The sequence below is a fragment of the Plecotus auritus genome (genome assembly GCF_963455305.1).
Source record: "Plecotus auritus genome assembly, chromosome: 10".
NCBI lineage: Eukaryota > Metazoa > Chordata > Mammalia > Chiroptera > Vespertilionidae > Plecotus > Plecotus auritus.
In genome coordinates, this window is record NC_137785.1 from 9,868,256 (window position 1) to 9,890,408 (window position 22,153).

A 22,153-nucleotide genomic window follows, 5' to 3' on the forward strand; every position below is an offset into this window, starting at 1 on the left:
ATAAAAGTGAGTTGGTGGTTTTTGTTTTTGGAACCGGGACAGAACAGTGTGAATACATCATAAATAAATAACTTAAGTAAATAAAGGCAACACAAAGTCGTAAAGATAATGACCGGCTCCCCGGAGGCCGTCCTGCCCAGCCCCTCCCACCCGTGGTGCAGAGTCCAACCCTGGAGGTGGGAGGGTGATGGACACACAGCAGCTCTAGACCTGAGACACGGGTGGGTGCTGGCACAGCAGAGGCAGATCCCAGACTCTGGAGAGATCCCTCCACCGGGAGGACCCACGGGCGCTCATGCACCTTTCCAGACCTAGTCGCAGCTCCTGGAGGGAACTGGTCCTTGTGGGTAAGAGAAAGCGGACCTAGCAGGGCTGGATGGGGGAGGTGAGGGGGACGGGGCCCTTGCTAGGACTTTCATGAGCTCACATACCTGGGCACAACTCCCCCCCCACCCACACACATACACAGAACTTTCCCCTGGGTGACCCATCTCCCTGACCCCCTCCTCCACCTCTCCAGCTGGGCCCCTTCCCAACCCCTCACCTGGAGGCCTTCTCCATAGAACCAAGGCTTTGGGCTCACAGAACAGTAGATGACAACAGATCCCCAGCCCCGTTTACATCCACTCCACTGGATTTAGACACTAAATCAAAGTCTTGGGGGACTTTTATCCACCCAGACACTCCTGCCAAGGACTCCCTCTGGGCTCTGCCCCGTGCTCATGGAGGGCTGGGGCTGCAGTGGTGACGGAGACCACCCTCCTGGGGCTCACCTCCAGGGCCAGGTGCCCATTGGCCACCCTATTCCCTTAACCCAGAGTGGTGGGAATGGGAGGAGGGGGGCCCAGGAGGCTGGGGCAGCACCCAAGGGCCATCAGACCCAGGCTGGGGAAGAGGCGACATCAATGCTGAGAGCTGAGAGATGAGTAGAAGTGAGTCAGCAAAGAGGAAGTGGGGACCAGTAGGCCAGAAATGAGGAACAGCTGGTGTGAAAGCCTGGTCAGGAGAGAGGGCAGTGGGTTGAGAGGGCTGTGTGTATGACTGGGACACACGGTGTGCAGGGATGCTGTGGCTTCCAATGAATGAATGAATGAATGAATGAATGAACGAATGAGGAAGGGCATGGGGTGAGGGGGTGGGATAGATGGGGTGGGAAAGGAGTCTAAATGAGTCCGAAAGACCAGCTCTCTCTCAGGGTGTCCCAAAAGCCACTCTGAGTTTGAACTTCATCACCAGAGAGCGCTGAGGAGCCATGGTAAGTATCTGAGCAGGGGGAGAGAGCAGGGCCACAACTGGGCCTTTATAAGGATCTGCAAACTGCCGTGTGAGGATGGACTGGCGGACACTTGGAAGTGTCCAAGGAAGAGTCCAGGCTGGAAGACAAGGAGGAAAGAATGGACCAGGGTGGAGGCTGAGTGGATGGAGAGGACAGGGTGTCTGTGGGTCATTACCTGGATGATGTAAATTATTCTCTCTCTCTCTCCCTCAGCCAGTCTGCTGGCCTGTGGGATCTGCCAGGCCTCTGGCCAAATCTCCATCATCTCATCCCCAACGATCGAGGGATTTGACGGCTTCCTGGAACTGCAGAATGTCCCCGAGGGTGTGCAGGAATACAGCTGGCACCAGGGCGCAAACGACAGTGCAGACTCGATGATTGTCAGCTACCAACCTCCCTCCCATGCCTGGCAACCTGGGCCCATGTACAGCAGCCGGAAGAACGTGACCGTGAAAGGCCACCTGGTGATCAAGGACTCTCTGTTAAACGACACGGGGAGCTACACCGTGCGGGTGGACCTCGGCAACGAGACCCAAAGAGCAACCGGCTGGCTGGAGATTCACGGTGAGCCGACAGGTCGTCCCACTCCCTGAACGCGAGAGTTGGACCTGGCGGCTTTGGGAGCGGGGTGCCTTGGAGATCTTACCGTCCAAGTCTCCCACCCACCTCCGGACGACCCCGGGGGCCTTGGCAGAGGGTAGCTTAGCTTCTTCCCCCCGAGATGGGTTACTCACTACCTTCACGGGGATGTAGTTTCATTGTCAGTTGTTAGTAATCTGTGAGTAAGGCGGCATGACAGATAGCCACCGGCTTAGCAGCTAAAAAAAAGAACCACCCCATTTTTTTAAAACATCTTTTTTATTGATTTCAGAGAGGAAGGGAGAGGGAGAGAGAGATAGAAACATCAACGATGAGAGAGAATCATTGATCGGCTGCCTCCTGCATGCCCCACACTGGGGATCGAGCCCACAACCCCGGCATGTGCCCTTGACTGGAATCGAACTTGGGACCTTTTAGTCCACAGGCCCGCGCTCTATCCACTGAGCCAAACCAACTAGGGCAAGAACCTCATTTTTTTATTGCACAGTTTCTGTGTCAAGATTTCAGGCGTGGCCCTAGCCGGTTTGGCTCAGTGGATAGAACGTCGGCCTGTGGACTAAAAGGTCCCAGGTTCAATTCCAGCCAAGGGCATGTGCCCGGGTTGCGGGCTCGATCCTTCTTCCCCACCCCAGCCCCCTCCAACCCCTAGTAGGGGACATGCAGGAGGCAGCCGATTAATAATTCTCTCTCATCATTGATGTTTCTATCTCTCTATTTCTCTCCCTTCCTCTCTGAAATCAATAAAAATATATACACTGAGTGGCCAGATTATTATGATCTCTGAATGCATAATAATCTGGCCACTCAGTGTGTGTGTGTGTGTGTGTGTGTGTGTGTGTGTGTGTGTGTGTATATTAGAGGCCCAGTGCATGAATTCATGCATGGGTGGGGTCCGGCCAGCCTGGCCAGGGGGAGGGGACATGGGCAGTTGGCCAGCCTGCCTACTGGTCCAACTCCTGGTCGAGGGGACATTAGCCTTTTATTATACAGGATATACACTGAGTGGCCAGATTATTATGCATTCAGAGATCATCATAATCTGGCCACTCAGTGTATATATATATGAAAAGGATTGCAGGCATGGCTTTGCTGAGTCCTAGCCTCATAAATGTTGGCTCATAAATGCTGGCCCTGTGGCTGTGTTCTCGAGTGTGACTCAGTACACTGGCATTTCACATCTTGGCTGTTTGCTCCCTCAAGGTCAGCCAAACTCTCTCTCTCTCTCTCTCTCTCTCTCTCTCTCTCTCTCTCTCTCGGCTACTAGGCAGTCTTATAGGACACAGGTAATGATGGGCGTGACAGCCATCACCTTCACTATATTCTATAGATTAGTCACAGGTCCCATCTGTATATATTGTATGGCCTTGGAACTTTATCTTCCCTTTGTGATCCTCAGCCTTCTCATCTGTAGAATGGGGGTGGCATGCACGCCTGTGGTCTGTCATCAAGTTGGAGGGAGCACTGGTAAAAGAAATGGGACACGGAGCAACTATGACGAAGAGTCCAAATACCACCTCTCCCGGTGCATCCTACCCATGGCTCCCCAGGCAGGGATGTCCCGATTTGGGGGTTCAGAAACAACCCTTCGGCCACATGCTTATGCCAAGAACTGGCCACGATGGCAGGGGATGCCACAGCAGTGGCTCAGCTTTTCTGTCCCTCTTAGTTTCAGGGGTGCTCTCCTGCCAAGACCCCAGACACCCCACCCCGGTTTTACAACTCTTGCTTTCTCCCCAACATACCCCAAACCCGCCCCTCCCCCCGCCCCGGCTTTGGAGACAAAGCAGGGCTTGGGAAGGCAGACCTCATCGTTCATCTTCGCCTCTTCACACAGAGTGGGAAAAGGACCCTGGCATCTCGGTCAACACCACTTCGGTGGTGGAGTACAGGGATCCCGTGGCCGCCGTCTGCCACACCAATGCCACCAACGCCACCAGAATCCAGTGGTATGTGAATGCCTTAGAGGTGTCCAGCAATGAGCAGGTGACGATTTCGCCAGACCGCAAGACCCTCATCCTCCACCAGCTCAGCCGCTTTGACAACATCATTCGGTGTTCCGTAAAGAACATCTTAGGGATTCTTCAGAAAAGTGACATCATCTTTCTGAAGGTGGCCTGTACGTGGTCTGGGGGGTCACGGGTGTGACGCCAGGGCTGGGCTCCAGGCCTTCCGGGGGCATCGGGGGATAGATGGGCAGAACCGGAGAAAGGTGATAGCATCCTGAGCCCGCCTGCAGTCCAGCTGAATCTGGGTTCAAACCCCAGCTCTGGATCTTCATGGAGAAGACAATTTCTGACCTTCATCCACTGTTTACTAATTGGAGGTTTGAACCAGGTCCCAGGCCCCAGGCCCCAGGTGCCAGGGGCTACAGCTGCTCAGGGAAACGCCCCCCTTGGGGCCATAGGGGGACTTGCCTAACCTTTTTGTAGGTCAATAGAAGACTGTTAAACCCCCAGTCCTCTCCTCTGAGCCTCATCTTCCTCATCCATAAAATGGATCCACCCCGTGGGTTGCCTTGGGAATTAAGTGTCTGTGTAAGGTATTTAGAACGGTGCCTGGCATGCAGCGGGCATGATGCGTCTGTTTCTACTCTACAGCTATTTTATTTATTATTTTATTTTTGTTTTAAATGGTGTGTTTTTTTTGTTGTCGTTGTTGTTTTTTAAATATATTTTTATTGATTTCAGAGAGGAAATGAGAGGGAGAGATAGAAACATCAATGATGGGAGAGAATCATTGATTGGCTGCCTCCTGCATGCCCCCTACTGGGGATGGATCCTGCAACCCGGGCATGTGCCCTTGACTGGAACCAAACCGTGACTTCCTGGTTCATAGGTCTACGCTCAACCGCTGAGCCTCGCCAGCCGGGCTACACCTATCTTATGACGACGTAAAGGGCTACCACGGGACTGGCCCATGTAGTACATGCTTCATCAGGGAAGACATTATTATTGTTGTTGTTGTTATTGTTGTTGGTCCAGCTGCCTTGCCTGGGGGTAGGTCTAGGGGCCTGCTCGGGGTGCAGCGTGGGGTACCTCCAGCTGGGGTGGGGGGTACTTTGTGTGGACTGAGGGGAGGAGACAGGATGCCAGGGGGGTCAGACACTTAGCCCCCGTCTCCGCAGATGGACCAGACAGCGTGCTGCTGAAGACTAAGCCCTCCCAGTTCGGCAGCGTCCTGCCTGCTGAGATTGGCTCCCCCGTGCAGCTGGACTGCACCTCCACCTCCTTGCCGAGGCCCACGTACCGCTGGATCCACAACGGCTCCTTCCTGAGCTCGGAGGCGAGCCTCAGCCTCCCGAGTCTGACCTGGGAGCAGATGGGCAGGTACAGGTGCATCGTGGAGAACCCAGTGGCCCAGCTGAGCTTGTACAGGGACATCCGGATCCAGAGGCCCCGTAAGTGCAGCCGCTCCCCATCCGGGGCTCACACACTCCACGTCTTCCCACCCCTAGTAGGTGCCTGTTGCACACATTGCCTCCATTATACAGGCGAGAAAACCGAGGCTCGGGGAGCTGGGGAGCAGGGGAGCTGGGGAGCTGGGGTGCTTTACTCAAGGTTCCAGTTCTCGTCAGCCGAGGAGGCAGGATTCAAACCCTGGCAGTCTGGCCACACAGCCTTTGCCCTCAACCGTCCCCTCTTCCCCCCCAACCTCTCCTCCCCAGGCTGCCTCCCCAATGAGGAAGTGGGAAGACGGAGGGGAAGTGGTGCAGAGAAAGGAGATGTTCGCCATGGATGTGTTGTCTGAAGCATGGCTTTGATAGCAGACAAACACGGGTCCGTGGCTGCCTGTCGCCACTCAGCCAATACGCAGAGGCGAGGTTGAATCCTTTAGGGAGCGTTTATTAATCAGGCTAGAGGCCCGATGCACAGATTCGGGCACCGGTGGGGCCCCTCTGCCTGACCTGTGGGGATTGGGCCGAAACTGGCTCTCCGACATATCCTGAGGGGTCCCGGATTGCGAGAGGGCGCAGGCATATGGTTGCTGCTCGGTGAATATTCGTGCTATCTGTGCAATGAGTGCGTGACCCTGTGTCCCCAGCACGCCCTCGCCCCCTCACCCTCTGTCCCCTCCCGTGGGTCTGTTCTTCTCCAGAGCACTCATTGCTACTGCAAGGATATGAGACATCTCTTTGCTTCATTTCCCGGCTACAATGTCAGCCCTGTGAGGGCAGGACATTTGTTCTGCTCCCTGCTGAGCCCCTACTGCCCGGAACAGGGCTTTGCACACAGCAGGTCCTAACACGTCTTTGGAGAACAGGCGTGTGGGTGAGTGAAGGGATGACTGAATGGCGGTCCTGACCCCCACGTATCCTCTCCTTCCAGAGACCATCCCTGTTATCAGGACAGGTTTCTACCTTTCGGGGGCCTTGGTGGTGTTCTTCATCGGGATGACAGTCCTGGGCGGAGTCTACCTCTGTGGAGTCCTGATCTACACTCTCATCACTCATTTCTCCACCAGGTACCTGTTGCTCGGGGTCAAGGGTGGGGCACTGGTTGGGATCTGGGACTCAGAAGCCAGCACTCCCTGGAGTGGGGGTGGCAGAGCGAAGGGGGAAGGGACAAGCCAGGAACTGGGTTGTCAGGGACCCTACGGGGCAGACACACAGGTCTTTTGTTTTAATGTATATTTTTATTGATTTCAGAGAGGAAGGGAGAGGGAGAGATAGAAACATCAATGATGAGAGAGAATCATCAGTTGACTGCCTCAAGCACGTCCCCTACTGGGGATCGAGCCTGCAACCCAGGCATGTGCTCTTGACCAGAATCGAACTTGGGACCCTTTAGTCCGCAGATTGACGCTCTATCCACTGAGCCAAACCAGCTAGGGCAAGGTAATTTCTTTGTTGTTGTTGTTGTTGTTGTTAATCCTCACCCAAGGGTATTTTTTCCATTGATTTTTAGAAAGTGGAAGGGAAGGGGAGAGACAGAGAAACATCGATGTGAGAGAGACACATCGATTGGTTGCCTCCTGCACATGCCCTGACCAGGGCCAGGGATCAGGCCTGCAACCAAGGTAAGTGCCCTTGACCAGTAATCAAACCCAGGACCCTTCAGTCCGTGGGCCGTTGCTATATCCACTGAGCCAAACCAGCTAGGGCTAGATAATTTCTATAAATCATCTACCATAGTGTCCGGCATATAATAGGTGTGAAATAAATCATCATCACCGTCATCGTTGACATCATCAGTCATTGGGCCAGGTCATGCTAACTCCTTCCACAGGTATGCTCAGCCTCTTTTCCCTCCGTTCATCCCCTGCCCCATGCCATCTTCCTCCAGCGACCTTAAGACCTCAGAAACATAAAAAGTATGGGGAATGGTGAGGCATGCTTGCCAAGCATGTCAAACTCGCAGCCCATAATGAATATTTTTGTGGCCCAGCCAATACAATGGTATGTAAGAAACGTTTTAATAAAAATTCTGTAACTTAATTTTTACCATATCCTGTTACACATCATCCTATATAATAAAAGCCTAATATGTAAATTGTCCCCTCAACAGGGAGTTCGACCAGGAGTTCGACCAGAGGGCGGGGCTGGAGGCAGCCACAGTGGCAGGGAGCTGGGGAACGGAGGCTCCCTCGGCCAGCAGCCACTAGGGACTCTACCCATGCACGAATTTTGTGCACTATGCCTCTAGTTATTAATAACGAAATACAACGTTCGCTAATGACTGATGACTATAATCGTGTTGCATTCATTTCCCTTACACGCCTTACATGCAGGCGCACCATTTCTCTCCACTAATATCAGCAGCGAATATTTTAGCAGGTGATTGACACCTCATTAGTCTTGGACTGACTTGTTTGGTGTGCGCAACAAGAAATATTTCGCTTTCTGCCGAAACCAGTTTGGCTCAGTGGATAGAGCGTCGGCCTGCGGACTGAAGGGTCCCGGGTTCGATTCCGGTCAAGGGCATGTACCTTGGTTGCGGGCACATCCCCAGTGGGTGGTGTGCAAGAGGCAGCTGATCGATATTTCTCTCTCATCGATGTTTCTGACTATCTATCCCTCTCCCTTCCTCTCTGTAAAAAATCAATAAAATATATTTAAAAAAAAAAAAGAAAGAAAGAAAGAAATATTTCGCTTTCGGAGAACAAGAAAAATAGGTTTGGAGCTTTCTTGCCTGGGTGGCACAGGAAGGTGGGCCCAGCGAAGAGAAACCAAGATGGCGGCATAGGTAAACACCTAGACTGCTGCCTCACACAACAATTTCAAAACTACAACTAGAAGACAAAATGGACATCATCCAAAACCACAGGAAGGCTGGCTGAGTGGAGATTCTACAACTAGAAGGAAAGAGAAAAGCACACTGAGACTTACAGGAGCTGCAGAAGGCAGAGGGTGTCTCCAGCACAGAAGTTCTCCCATCGTAGACAGAGCTGATCCTCACAGCCAACTGGCCTGGAGGTCAATTCCCCGCAGTGATACCAACAACAATCAAGGCTTAACTACAAGACTGTGCGCACAGCCCACAAAGGGGTGCACCAAGAGTGTCCACCTCAGGTAACTGGGGAGGCTGAGCCACTGTGCCCTATAGGACACCTAGCACACAAAGCCACTCTATCAACTCAGGGAAGCAGCGAAAATGCATAGACAAAGAAACAGGTCACAAATGAAAGAAATGGAGGAAAGTAAGTGACTGGATATAGAGTTTAAAATCACGGTTATAAGGTTTTTCAAGAATTTTCTAGAAAAGGCCAATAAATTTAGCGAGACCTTCGAGGATATGAAAAAGGACCAACTAGAAATTAAGCATACACTGACTGAAATAAAAAATAATATACAGAGATCCAACAGCAGACTAGAGGATCCCAAGATTAAGTCAAAGATTTGAAATACGAAGAAGCAAAAAACACCCAACCAGAAAAGCAAAAAGAAAAAAGAATCCAAAAATATGAAGACAGTGTAAGGAGCCTCTGGGACAACTTCAAGTGTACCAACATCCAAATTATGGAAGTGCCAGAAGAAGAGAGAGAGCAAGATACTGAAAACCTATTTGAAGAAATAATGACAGAAAACTTGCCCCACCTGGTGAAAGAAATAGACTTACAAGTCCAGGAAGTGCACAGAATCCCAAACAAAAGGAATCCAAAGAGGACCACACCAAGACACTTCATAATTAAAATGCCAAGAGCAAAAGACAAAGAGAGAATATTAAAAGCAGCAAGAGAAATACAGTTAGTTACCTACAAGGGAGCACCCATATGATTGTCAGCTGATTTCTCAACAGAAACTATGCAGGCCAGAAGGAAGTGGCAAGAAATATTCAAAGTGATGAATAGCAAGAACCTACAACCAAGATTACTCTACCCAGCAAAGCTATCATTCAGAATTGAAGGTCAGATAAAGAGCTTCACAGATAAGAAAAAGCTAGCCCTAACTGGTTTGGCTCAGTGGATAGAGTGTCAGCCTATGGACTGAAGGGTCCCAGGTTCGATTCTGGTCAAGGGCATGTACCTTGGTTGCGGGCACATCCCCAGTAGGAGTTGTGTGCAGGAGGCAGCTGATCGATGTTTCTCTCTCATCGATGTTTCTAACTCTCTCTCTCTCTCTCCCTTCCTCTCTGTAAAAATTCAATAAAATATTTTTAAAAAAGAAAAAGAAAAAACTAAAGGAGTTCATCACCACCAAACCAGTATTATATGAAATGCTGAAAGGTATTCTTTAAGAAGAGGAAGAAGAAGGAAAAGATAAAGATAAAAATTATGAACAACAAACACATATCTATCAACAAGTGAATCTAAAAATCAAGTGAATAAAAAATCTGATGAACAGAATAAACTGGTGAATATAATAGAATCAGGGGCATAGAAAGGGAGTGGACTGACAATTTTCGGGGGGAAAGGGGTGTGGGGGGTGCGGGAAGAGACTGGACAAAAATTGTACACCTATGGATGAGGACAGTGGGGGGGGTAAGGGCAGAGGGTGGGGTGGGAACCGGGTGGAGGGGAGCTATGGGGGGAAAAAAGAAGAACAATTGTAATAATCTGAACAATAAAGATTTATTTTAAAAAATTTTTAAAAAGAAAAATAGGTTTATTTGCATGACGCTTATTAATCTGTGCAGTTATTCAGTGTCTGGTAAGTTAATGTTCAAGAAAAAAATATTAATTTTTATTAAAATGTTCTATTATTTCATGTTAACAATGACTCATTTATTTCAGCCCTTTGTATTCAGCATGTCTCTATCGAAAGAAACATACGTTTCTATGAAAATGGAAGCTTTTGGTTTTTTTGCGGCCCACATACACCTACACCTTGTTTATTTGGCCCGTGTTAGCCTTTGAGTTTGACATGCTTGGAGTAGAGGTTTAGCCCCCAAATTCATTACCTCCTGCTCCTGGGAGCTCTCGCCTAGGAGGGCCTGGAAGACAAAGCTGCCTCCTCATCTACCCAGGACTCTCTTGCTTTCTCCGTTTCCTATGGGCCTGAGATGTGACTCCTTCCCTGATTTTCCCCCACAGGACAAGCCGGGCTATATAAGTGTCCACTTCAGACCTAGAGGACAAAACCAGATGAGCAAGGAGGTAAGGGGAACGGGGGGGTGATGGAGAAGGGCTGACAGTCCTCACAGGGGCGGGCTCGGCTATGGGGTCTGGTACTCACAGGGGACCAGGAAGAGAGGGAGCAGCCACAGTCACACTCCTCCTGGAGAAGGTCTGGAGGCCCCACCTAGGACCTGGGATGGGACACCACGGACAGCATGGCCATTGGCTGCTGCATCTGTCCATCAGAGCCGGCCAATGGGTGCAGGCTGGGGCGGGTCCTGCGGGGAGCTCTGTGTTCTAATTCCAATGCCTCTTTCCCCTCCAGCAAATGTGCTTCTATGGTCCCCACTTTTTTGAACCCGAAGCCACGGACCATCACAGATGCTGCAAAGATGCCCCAACTCAGCATTGCCGGTGGGGACCATCCATGGCATCAGCATCAGCATCGCTATAATCACCCCTGTCCCCATTCACGGGCACAGCCTGTGAGCGCCCAGCAGCCGGGAATTGTTTAGATGGGGCACAGCGCGAGTTGAGCTAATCTGTGATCTGTTAGGAACCACGCTGGGGAAAGGTGCCTACTAGGGGCGGGAAAACGCTCACACCCTGACAAGTTAGGAATGCCTAATGCAAAGCAGCATCTGACAGGACCATGTTATTTAAAAGCATAGATTAATTTATTGAGACAGATAAAGTATGTACAGCATGTATGTATGTGTTTCCTAGTTTTGCATGTAGACACACATATACACACACCTGTACGAAAATCGCAGAAAACGTTCACCAGGAACATTGCTATCTCTTCACGTCCTTCTTCACACGTCACTGTATATTCTAAAGTGTTTTGTTTGGGTGTTTGTTTGTTTGTTTCTCGCAAAGTGTGTACATTGCTTTTATAATCAGAAAATAACCAATAAAGTTAAAACGTCATGAAGTGAGTTCAGATCCCGTGATGCCATTTCTGGAACTTTCTTTCTGAGCTGTCTTTGTGGATGTGCCCACAAGTATCTAAACAAATGTGTTTACCGCTGTGGCACTTACAACGGAAGGAAGGAAGGAAGGAAGGAAGGAAGGAAGGAAGGAAGGAAGGAAGGAAGGAAGGAAGGAAGAAAGAAAGAAAGAAAGAAAGAAAGAAAGAAAGAAAAAGAAAGAAAGAAAGAAAGACGGAGGAGCCCTGACTGGTGTGGCTCCGTTGATGGGGCAGCATTCTGTGCACTGAAAGGTTGTAAATTCGATTCCAGGTCAGGGCACATGCCTGGGGTGTGGACTCGACCCCAGGTTGTGCAGGAGGCAGCCAATTGATGTTTCTCTCTCACATCAGTGCTTCTCTTTCTCCCTCTCCCTTCCTCTCTCTCTAAAAATAAAAAAATCAAAGGAGGAAGGAAGGAAGGAAAGAAGGAAGGAAGGAAAGAAGGAAGGAAGGAAAGAAGGAAGGAGGAAGGAAGGAAGGAAGGAAGGAAAAAGGAAGGAAGGAAGGAAGGAAGGGAGAATGAGAGAGAGAGAGAGAGAGAGAGAGAGAGAGAGAGAGAGAGAGAGAGAGGCTTCTTCCTGGCTGAATGTATGGAAGTGTGGACAGCCAGCCTAGCAGCTGCTGTTGGAATATTCACAGACTTAAAACAGTGCCAGGACCCAGGGCTGAAGACCACCTGTGGCCTCAAGCACCTCCCTGGCGCCTCCTCTGTGCCGTGGGGTCAGCACCAACCACCTCAGGCGTCATGGTGAGGACTGAGTGAGACAGGATAGATGGAGGCCTGAGGCACAGAGGCCCTGAGCAAATGTGCTGGTTTCCTAGGGCTGCTGGGTGGCTTGAAACCGTGGAAACGTGTTCTCTCACAGTTCTGGAGGCTGGAAGACCCACATCAAGGCTTGGGTAGGGCCACACTCCCCTGGAAGGCTGGTAGGATTTCACTCCCAGAATTCTCACCACAGACTTTCAGGGAAGAGTCCTTCCTTGCCTCTTCTGGCCTCCTCAGCCTTCCTGGCTCTGCAGCATCACCACTCCAATCTCGGCCTCCATCAACACATGGGCTTTTCCCCTACCTGTGTCCAAATTCCCTTCTTTGTGTGTGTGTGGTATGTGGGGGGGGGGGGGGGCACATTGTTCACTGGATTTAGGCTCTCATCTAATCCAGTCGGACCTCATAATAACTTGATTGCATCTGCAAAGACCCTATCTATACTAATAAGGCTGGGCATCCTTTCGGACAAAGCCATGGTGGTGGGGGCTGAGACAGAGGCAGTTAGGGATGATCAGGCTGGCAGGCAGGTGAGCAGTTAGGAGACAGCGGCCCCAGATTGTGAGAGGGATGTCGGATTGGAGAGGGTGCAGGCCGAGCTGAGGGCCCCCCATCCCACCTCTGTGCACAAATTTCATGCACCAGGCCTCTAGTCTCCAAATAAAATCCCATTTCCGGGTCTTAGTGCTGAGGACACAATCCAATCCCCATCAGTAGGTGTTCATTCTCAGGATCATTGGACCCCGATGTTTCCCACTGTCCATTGGCAGTCGCCACCTTCCTCCTGAGCTCCGTGCCACCTATCTATCCATCTGCCCTGTTGGGTGACAGTCCCTATGGGGAGACCCACCCTCTCCCAACATGTGACTCTCCTCTGGGTCCCACCTCCCAACACCTGAGAGAAATGAAAACATACCTTGAAACAGTCAGGTACAAACATGCTCACAGCAGCTTTATGCGTCATCGCCCCAAACCAGAAACCAACCGAACGTTCATCCATAGAAAAAATATGGGTACACAAACCATGATAGACTCTCACAGCGGGATCCTCAACAAATGCGAGGCCAACTTTAAGAAAAACAGACCCGGAGTACAGGCTGTATGATTCCAGTTACAGAAAGCTCGGAGAGCATCCCTTGAAGCAGATAAAGGCTGGGTGGGACGTTCCAGGGCGAGGAACCTCAGGGTGCAAGGACTGGTGCTGGTCCCCTCCAGGGTCAGGAGGAATTCCCGGTAGGACCTTTCCGTGCAAAGCCCGGGGATCCAGCAGGTGGGCAGCCTACACATGGAGCCAGGTGCGCCGGTAGGATTTCACTCCCAGAATTGTCACCCCAAACTTTCAGGTAGGGCTTCTCCACTGGTGCCACAGGGCAGGGAACTGGGGCACAGGGAGGCAGGGACTTGTCTGTCACTTTACTCAGGAAAGGGGCAGAGCGTGGATTTGAACTCACAACTCTCTGGTTCCAAAGCCAGTGTTCTTTCCACCATACTTTTAACTCCTCACCCAGAGGGCTTTTAATTCTGCAGGAATCTGCCCGGTTTTTTTTGTTTCGTTTTGTTTTTGTTTTTGTTTTTGTTTTCTTTGCCCTCCAGGGGCCAAGTCTCTGCAATTCCAGCTTTCACATCAAGATCTCCGAGTACTCGTTTTCAGTGATGCCCTCCTGTCTCTGAGGGTTCCCAGGCTTCATCCTCTGAAATCGGAGGGATGCATATTGAATCTCTTCTTTCTTCCCCGAGGAGGGGACAGCCAGAGCTGGGGGAAGGTGCTCTAGGCGGCTGTCTGGCTGGGGTTCATTCAGGGGACCCTGAGTGGAGGGAAAGAAAAGGAAGTCTGAGTCGCCTGGCTAGTGTGGCTCAGTGGGTTGGGCGTCGTCCCATGCACCAAAAGGTCGCTGGTTCGATTCCCAATCAGGGCACATGCCTGGATTGTAGACTTGATCCCCAGTAGGGGGCGTGCAGGAGGCAGCAAATCTATGATGTTTCTCTATCATTGATGTTCCTATCTCTCTACCCCCCTTCCTTCCTCTCTCTCTAAAAAATCAATAAAAACATTTTTTTTAAAAACACATTATTTGTCTTGTTTACTAAGATTTTTGGCATGCCCTTGAGCTTTGCTTCTAGGTCAGGGGTGGGCAAACTTTTTGACTCAAGGGCCACAATGGGTTCTTAAACTGGACCAGAGGGCTGGAACAAAAGCATGGATGGAGTGTTTGTGTGAACTAATATAAATTCAAAGTAAAGGAGCAGAGGGGAGAGCAAGAGAACCCTCCGCTCTTTCGGCTCCGTGGGCCGGATAGAACAGCCGAACGGGCCGGATCCGGCCCGCGGGCCGTAGTTTGCCCACAGCTGTTCTAGGTGAATGCCTCACTAACCTCACCCTAATCCTAATCCTAACTCCAACCCTAACCCTAACCCTAACCCCTAACCCTCACCCTAACCCTAACCCTAACCCTAACCCTAACCCTAACCGTGGCCATTCTGGAGAGGTGGGCATGGAGAGGCCAGAATTGGCCAAGCTGCAAGCTGGGGAGTTTGGGCTTTATTCTCTAGGTCAGGGGTTGCCGAACTACAGTCCTTGGGTCAAATCCCACCCAATGCTGGTTTTTGTAAATAAAGTTTTATTGGAACACAGCCATACTCATCCTATATAATAAAGAGGGAATATGCAAATTGACCATCATTCCAACACACAAGATGGCCGCCCCCATGTGGTCAAATATGGCTGCCCCCATGTGAACAAAAGATGACCGCCACAAGATGGCCAGCAGGGGAGGGCAGTTGAGAGGGACCAGGCCTGCAAGGGAGGGCGGTTGGGGGTGATCAGGCAGGCAGGGGAGGGCAATTAGGGGCAATCAGGCAGGCAGGCAGCAAGCGGTTGGGAACCAGCAGTCCTGGATTGTGAGAGGGGCCTAAACCAGCAGCCGGACATCCCTTGAGGGGTCCCAGATTGGAGAGGGTGCAGGCTGGGCTGAGGGACAGCCCCCCTCTGTGCACGAATTTCATGCACCGGGCCTCTAGTTCATTTATATATGGTGTATGGTGGTGCCGAGTGGCTGCCACAGAGACTGTATGTCCCACAAAGCCAAAAAGATTTGCTATCTGGTCCTTTATCGAAAACGTTTGCCAGCCTCTGATCCAGGCAACGAGGGCAAGCAGATGTCCAGAGGCAGAGCATCTGGACAGTGATGGCCTTCAGACAATCCCTCTGTGTAAGGCAACGGAGTGAGAAGCAGGGAAACGAGGTGGTACAGAAAGCGATTCCGCAGCTTCGGCAACAATGGGGGTCAAGATGGAGAGAGAGAGGCCCTCGCCGGCTTGGCTCAGTGGTTACAGTGCTGGTGAGTGGGCCGAAGGGTAGCGAGTTCGATTCCAGTTAAGGGCACGTGTCTTGGTTGCAGGTGCAGGAGGCCACCAACAGATGTGTCTCTCTCACATGGATGTTTCTCTCTCTATGTCTCTCCCCCTCCTTTCCACTCTCTCTAAAGATCAATGAGAAAAATATCCTCGGGTGAGGATTAACAAAACAAACAAAGATGGAGACAGAGGGGGACCAATGCTGGCTGTTCTTAGGAGGAAAAATTAGCGAGACATGGTGAATTTGGGGCAGCAGGAGAAGAAAGAGAGGACAGGGAGCCCTAACCGGTTTGGCTCAGTGGATAGAGCATCGGCCTGTGGACTGGAGGGTCCCAGGTTCGATTCCCGTCAAGGGCATGTACCTGGGTTGCGGGCACATCCCCAGTAGGGGGAGTGCAGGAGGCAGCTGATCGATGTTTCTCTCTCATCGATGTTTCTAACTTTCTATCCCTCTCTCTTCCTCTCTGTAAAAAATCAATAAAATATATTTTAAAAAAGAGAGAGAGAGAGGACAGGGAAAAGGTGAGTCCTCCATTCCTGGCCTAAAAGAAAGAGGAGGGGGCTGTCATGCAGTGAGCAAGATGGGGAATCTGGGGGGAGGAGGAGATGAGGAGAGCAACTTGTCCATGTTGAACAGGGCAACCCAGGGGGCCTTCCTGGGGGAGGTGTCCACGCAGGCTGCCGGATGGCGAGATGCCCAGGTCACTCACCTGAGGGGCTGGCCTCTGGGTGGCGTTTGCACCCTCCATGCCTGCGTCCCCCATGCCCGCTGCTGCCCTTGCCACTTTCTTCCTGCAGGATCTCACTCTGAGTGAAGAGACCAGATTGCCCTTCAGTCCACCAGTCCAGGGTGCGGTGGGTAGACCGACGCTCCTCCTCTGTTCTCTCTTAAGGGGCTGGAGGGGTGACTGAGGTGGTCCCAGGGTTGAGAATGCAGCTCCCCCCTCCTGGAGCCAGAGGTTTGTGACACCTACCCAAGGTGCCAGGGACCCGCTTCCTGCCTGGGCTTCAGGTTCTGCGCCCCCTTCCCCGCCCCCCGCCCCTGCCTCGTCCCTCCAGCTCTGGGTTCAGGGATTCCATGGCCTCCTGCCCTTCCAGCCCAGGGCTCTCCCTCCCTCCGTCCCTCCCTCCGTCCCTCCCTCCCTCCCTCCCTCCCCAGGTCAGTGCTCACATGATGAAGATGGCACAGAAGGCCAGGAAGAGCAGGGTGGTCACACCTGCGCCCCCAACTGCCCCCAGCATCACTCCTGATGATGACGATGATGACAGCCATGCTCTCCCTGCAGACAGATGGGATTATGGGAGGGATTCCCCCGCTGAGAACTCAGTCTTCCCTCCTCCCACGCCCAGCAGGGACCCCAGATGTGTGTTTTCTGGCCCCTCTGCAGGGTGCAAAGTACAGGAACGGGGCAGGGGGTGGAGATCGGGGTGAGGCGAGCGAGGCACCCAGAGCTGGGTGGCAGCCTGTCTTTATCGGGAACGTGGAGATTTTGTTCCTTGTGGGACTCACTTTGCTTTCAGTTTTATTGAAAAGAAACACTGCACTGTGGTCCTGTTTCTCTTCGTGGCTGAGGTTTCTTTGGCTTCTCTCTAAATGTTGTGCCCAAGAGGAGTGCCTCGCTTGCCTGACCCTCCTCCGGCCCCGAAAAGCAAGGACCTTGCGTCCAGGGACACCCCTGTCCAAGCCCCAGCCCCTCTCCCAAGACCCACCTCCTTCCCCTGGCTTCTCCCTCCCAGCCCCGTCCCACCCACAGCACTGGCCAGGCAGGAAGAGGACAGGGGCACTTTAAATCCCAGGGGAGTTTCGGGCTTTCACAGCGGAGCCCAGAGCAGAGCTGACCTCCTCTCTGAAGTTCAGGGGGCTGTCGGGAGGGGGGGTGGGGGGGGACTGTGAGGGTGGAGCGGGTGCTGGTTTCCTCCAGTGTCCCCCTTCCCCCCATCCCCCATCCACGGGGGCACTCACTCTGTACAGAGAGGCTCAGGGAGGCGTGCAGAAAGCCCCCAGGGTGCTGGGCCTGGCAGGTGAGCTCCCCTTCATCCCCGACCTGCACTGCAGGCAGCTCCAGGACCCCAGGCCTGGAGGCGCTCAGGGTCAGGTTCCGCCACCTCCCGGCCCAGCTCAGCCTGGCGGGGGGGTTGCTGTCCACCACACAGACCAGGCGCAGGGCTTGGCCCACCAGGACCGAAAGAGACGAGCCGTTCTCGGGGACTGTGCGTGCTGGAGAAGAAGAGACAGGGGGTCAGAGTGACCGCGAGGTGCAGAGCAAGTGGAAGGATATGGGAGGAGAGCCCAGGAGAGGAACAGACGCACAGACATGGTCTGACCCGCTCTCGCCTGCGGCTGGTGGGAACGAACCCTTGTCTGCCTTCCGTGCAGAACAACTTGACCACTTCCCTCAAACTTGCAAAGAACGTGTGAAGGGCTAGTAGCTATGTGTTGCTTTCAGGAACTTATCCCACAGACACCCACACACACACAGAGTTGTGAGAGTGGAGGCAGAGTATTCGTTGCCGTGCTGAGGTGAGCAGAGTCAGATGAACGCCCTGGGTCTCCATTAGTAGAAGATGTGCACACAGCCCCGGCAGGTTTGGCTCAGTGGGTAGAACGTCAGCCTATGGACTGAAGGGTCCCAGGTTCAATTCCGGCCAAGGGCACATGCCCGGGTTGGGGCTCAGTCCCCAGTGGGGGGCGTGTAGGAGGCAGCCGATCAATGATTCTCATCATTGATGTTTCTATCTCTCTCCCTCTCCCTTCCTCTCTGAAATCAATAAAAATACATTTTTTAAAAATATGTGCACACAACTGGAATCCAGCCATGCTGTGGAATACTGCATAGGCATGGAGAGGGATGGGGATGTCTGTCCTATGGGTGGCGAAGGACCTGTGAGATCCTTCAAGTGAACAGGTTCATAGCAGCGTGTGGACACTGCTCACTTCCAGCGAGGTGACCAGGCATCTGAGGGCAGACTTTAGTGCCTTTCCATTTTTGCCCATCTATATATATAAAAGCCTAATATGCAAATTGTCCCCTTGGGAGTTTGACCAGGAGAACTCGAGTTCGATAGCTCACTATGACGTGTGCTGACCACTAGGAGGTGGCGCAGAACATGGTGGGCGACCAGAAGCGGAGGTGGCCTGGTGCTGTGGGAACGAGCAAAGGAGGAGGCGGGGAGGCGGGGAGGCCTAGGGATCCTACCTGTGCACGAATTTCATGCACCAGGCCTCTACTGTGACTATATTACCTATTGGAAAATACACAAATTAAACTATTGGAGGAAAATGAAAACTTGAGCCTGGAGGACTCGTCAGGAGATGGAGGACCAGGTGCCTCGAGTGGCAGCTCAGCCATGTGGAGGGTGCCGAGTTCTCCTGGTGCAGGTGGCAGGGGGCTTGGAGAGCAGCCATGGGGACTGCGGAAGAAGAGGGAGCACTGGGGGTATCTGGTCATGGGGTGAGTCCAGGATGATGCAGGGACCGGCCCTGTCCTGCCCTGACCTGGGACAGGCCCACCTCCCTACAGCCCATGACGGGATCCCTCCTACCTGATCCATTTCCTTGGAAGACGGTTATGGTCAAGTTCTGTGGAGAGTCTGGGACAGAAAGACAAGGTGGACCAAAGTCAGTGGTGAGGGCTGGGTAGACACTGGTTCTGGGCCCCCAGGAGCTGCTTAAATGGGGGCAGGGTGGGAGCAGGTTTCCCCTGGACCCCTTCCCAGACCAGGTTCAGAACCCAGCACCCAGTGTCTGAGGTCCCCACCCCCATCTCTGCTGCCATCGGGACCCCCATCAGGGGCCCCCACGTCCTGTTGAGGTACATGTTGAAGTACATGGTCCTCATCGTGGTCACCCTGGCCCCAGGCAAGGTCACCTGACAGGTGAAGGTGGCACCTGCCCACCCCCAGAGGCAACAGAAAAGCAAGAGGGGCAGAGCTTTGTGCTCTAGGTCCCCTACACAGCCAGGTCCCCAGGACCAAGCATCCAGCACACCGGCCTGGCCCTCCTGCTCTGCACACCCTCAGGGACCTGGTGCTCCGACCCAGCACTCACAGGTGACATTGAGCTGGATGGTTCTCTCCACAGTCACACCAGTGGCAGGAAAATGCACCTGACAGGTGAGTTTGGTGCCGTGGTCCTGGGGCCGTGGGGTGAGGGTGAGCACGGAGGAGAGGCGGGTCCTGGGGCCCAGGGAGCTGTGGGCAGCTGACGTCCAGGAGAAGATGGGGGGTGTGCCCCGCTCACAGGCCCAGGGCACAGAGCAGGTCAGGTTCCTGGGGCGGCCGCACTCCAGGGTTCCTGGGATGAGGATGTGGGGTGTGTGGTTGAGGGCTGGTGAGGAAGGCGAGACAGGGGATGAGGAGGGAGGGTCCCAGGTGCGGCCCTGAGAGAAGCCTCAGCTTTGTTCCAGCTCCTCCCTCTGAGCCCAAAAGGCTGTACCCTGATCCCCTCCCAGGATGGGGCCCATCCCAGCCCTTCCCGGGGCCACCTTGAACTTTTACCAAGGCCTCTCCTGGAGCCCGTTCCTTACCTGTCACTTGCACAGAGAGCATGTTCTGTGTGTAAGAATATTTAGCAGAACTTCCTCTTTCCAACCGAAAAAAGTATAATCCGTCATCTGTCCTCCGGGCGTCTCTGATGTCCAGGGAGCAGTCGTGGGTCCTGGGATCCCCGCGGAGGTGGAATCGGCCCTGGGTCTCCTCCTGCACTTTATGAGTTGGGTTGTTTGTGGCCACTAAAACCTTCTCAGGTGCATATGCCTGTTCCCGGTACCAGTAGCCGTGAGCTGGTGTAGAGTCATCCCATTCAGACTTGGGGTAGAACACCTTGCAGGCCACGTGGACACACAGGCCCTCCTGCACCGTCACGGGCATCTGCACCTTCAGACTGTATTCATTGTCCTGAGCCAGGGACCCTGCAGGGAAACGAGGGTCAGCCACAGCCCCCGCCCTGCCAGCCCCCTCCCCTCGGGCACTCACCTGCCCACAGCAGGGGCAGCAGCAGCCGCACCATCTCTGAGGGTGTCTGGGCTCCTGTGGGTGAAAGGAGAAGCGAGACAGTGGGAGGGGCCTGCAGAGAGACCAGGAAAGCTGAGGAGCAGCACAGGACCTCCCCGTCCACAGAAGAGGAACCTCAGAGCCTGAGCTTGTCCCCCTCTGCACAGAGCGGGAGGACACCCCACAGCCCAGAGACCTGGGCAACTGGCCCTTGTTATCCGTCCTGAGTGCTCTCTGGCCCTCGTGCCCACCCCTCTCACCCCCAGGCCCCACAGCAGCCTGTCTGGGGTCCGTGGTACCAAGTTCCCTCTGGGGAATTGTGTTTCTCAGGGTTCATCTCTGAGAAACTAGAATAAATGTTGCAAGATTTACAGAAGGCGGCACAGGAAGATGAGGGTGAGAGCAGAACAGTGACCTTCATCAGAGGAGAAAGGTCGGGCTCTGATACCGTCAGGACCCAGACAGCCCTTGAAGATCACCCATCCCCTGCCCATGTCCACTCCTGGGAACCTGGCGGCCAGGGAGGGTGAGAGAGGCAGCCAAATCACACCCAGGCAGGCCCTCAGCCCACCTCTTGCTTCCCCGGCATGCCCTTCCCCTCAGAGGTCATTTTCTGCAAAAGTAAAAGTGGGCCAGATGCCCTAGTCACAGGCTGCAGGTGTCTGTGGAGGTCATCCAGCCAGGGGTGGGAACATGGGAGACAGGGGAGGCCTGAGGGGGGTGTGGTAAGGAGGCCAGTGATCTTTCCTCCCTCAGCAGCCACACGGTGGGTACCCCTCTCCACTCACAAGGCCACACGCCAGCCCTGGATGCTGCCCCAGAGTCTCTGTCCAATGGGACACAAATGAGGATTTCAGAGAGAAGGGTGGTGGGGGGGCGGGAAGAGATTAACTAAAGATCTTATATGCATATATGCATTACCTATGGACACAGACAATATGGTGGTGAAGACCTAAGGGTAGGATGGGAACCATGTGGAGGCGTGCAAGGAGCGGGGGAAAGAGGGACATCTGTAATACTCTCAACAATAAATTTTTAAAAATCAATGGAAAAAAATATCCTCTGGTGAGGATTGAAATAACGATAATGTAACAATAATAATCTACACTAATAAAAGAGAAAAATGCAAATTGACCGTACCTTTGCGACGCCCGCCAGCCAATCAGGAGTGAGTATGCAAATTAACTCAACAAATATGGCGGGTTAATTTGCATACACAGGCGCTGAGCTGCCGGGGGACGCTTGTGTCATCGCCATGGACGCTTGTGTCAATGATGCAGGTGTTCTGCACTGCCCCAGCCACTCAGGGCCTCTGGGCAGCGTGGGAAGGCAGGCGGCTCTGGCCGGAGCAAAGGCGGTGCCTGCAGCCAGGGGAAGGAAGGCCCATTCTTGCATGAATCTTTGTGCATCGGGCCTCTAGTAATAATAATAATAATAATCTATACTAATAAAAGGGTAATATGCTAATTAGACCGGATGTCTTCTGGACGTTCTTCTGGACAAAGCCACAGTGGCAGGGGCCAAGGCAGAGGCAGTCAGGGGTGATCAGGCTGGCAGGGCAGAACAGTTAAGGGTGATTAGGCTGGTAAGAGAGAGCAGTTAGGGGCGATCAGGCAGGCAGGCAGAGAGGTTAGGGGCAATCAGGCAGGCAAGCAGAGGGGTTAGGGGTGATCACACAGGCAGGCAGGTGAGCGATTAGGAG

General features: G+C 53.0%; 2 protein-coding genes across 2 annotated transcripts; one reads left to right on the forward strand and one right to left on the reverse strand.

The window, feature by feature from the left end:
• Window positions 1-295: 295 nt before the first annotated feature.
• Window positions 296-10,364, forward strand: CEACAM18 (CEA cell adhesion molecule 18; the record flags this gene model as incomplete). The annotated part of the gene is made up of 6 exons (XM_080644100.1): window positions 296-347; window positions 1,490-1,840; window positions 3,711-3,992; window positions 5,001-5,273; window positions 6,202-6,337; window positions 10,346-10,364. 6 exons carry the CDS (start codon window positions 296-298, stop codon window positions 10,362-10,364), a joined length of 1,113 nt encoding a protein of 370 aa, XP_080500226.1.
• Window positions 10,365-13,038: 2,674 nt separating this feature from the next.
• Window positions 13,039-21,649, reverse strand: LOC308235715 (sialic acid-binding Ig-like lectin 8). The gene is made up of 9 exons (XM_080644759.1): window positions 21,592-21,649; window positions 20,434-20,487; window positions 19,986-20,369; window positions 19,508-19,786; window positions 19,003-19,050; window positions 17,423-17,677; window positions 16,631-16,739; window positions 16,170-16,266; window positions 13,039-13,910 (listed from the first exon to the last, which is right to left on the reverse strand). The coding sequence occupies exons 2-9, from the start codon at window positions 20,465-20,467 to the stop codon at window positions 13,725-13,727; spliced, it is 1,392 nt and encodes a 463-aa protein (XP_080500885.1). The 5' UTR covers window positions 20,468-20,487; window positions 21,592-21,649; the 3' UTR covers window positions 13,039-13,724.
• Between the last annotated feature and the right edge of the window lie 504 nt (window positions 21,650-22,153).

Coding starts and splice junctions, on each gene's coding strand:
- LOC308235715 (XM_080644759.1), bottom strand. CDS start 20,467: ATGGTGCGGCTGCTGCTGCCCCTGCTGTGGGCAG. Junction 20,370..20,433: donor GCTGCCCCTGCTGTGGGCAG/GTGAGTGCCCGA, acceptor GTTTCCCTGCAG/GGTCCCTGGCTCAGGACAAT. Junction 16,267..16,630: donor TTCTGTGCCATCTTCATCAT/GTGAGCACTGAC, acceptor CTCTTCACTCAG/AGTGAGATCCTGCAGGAAGA.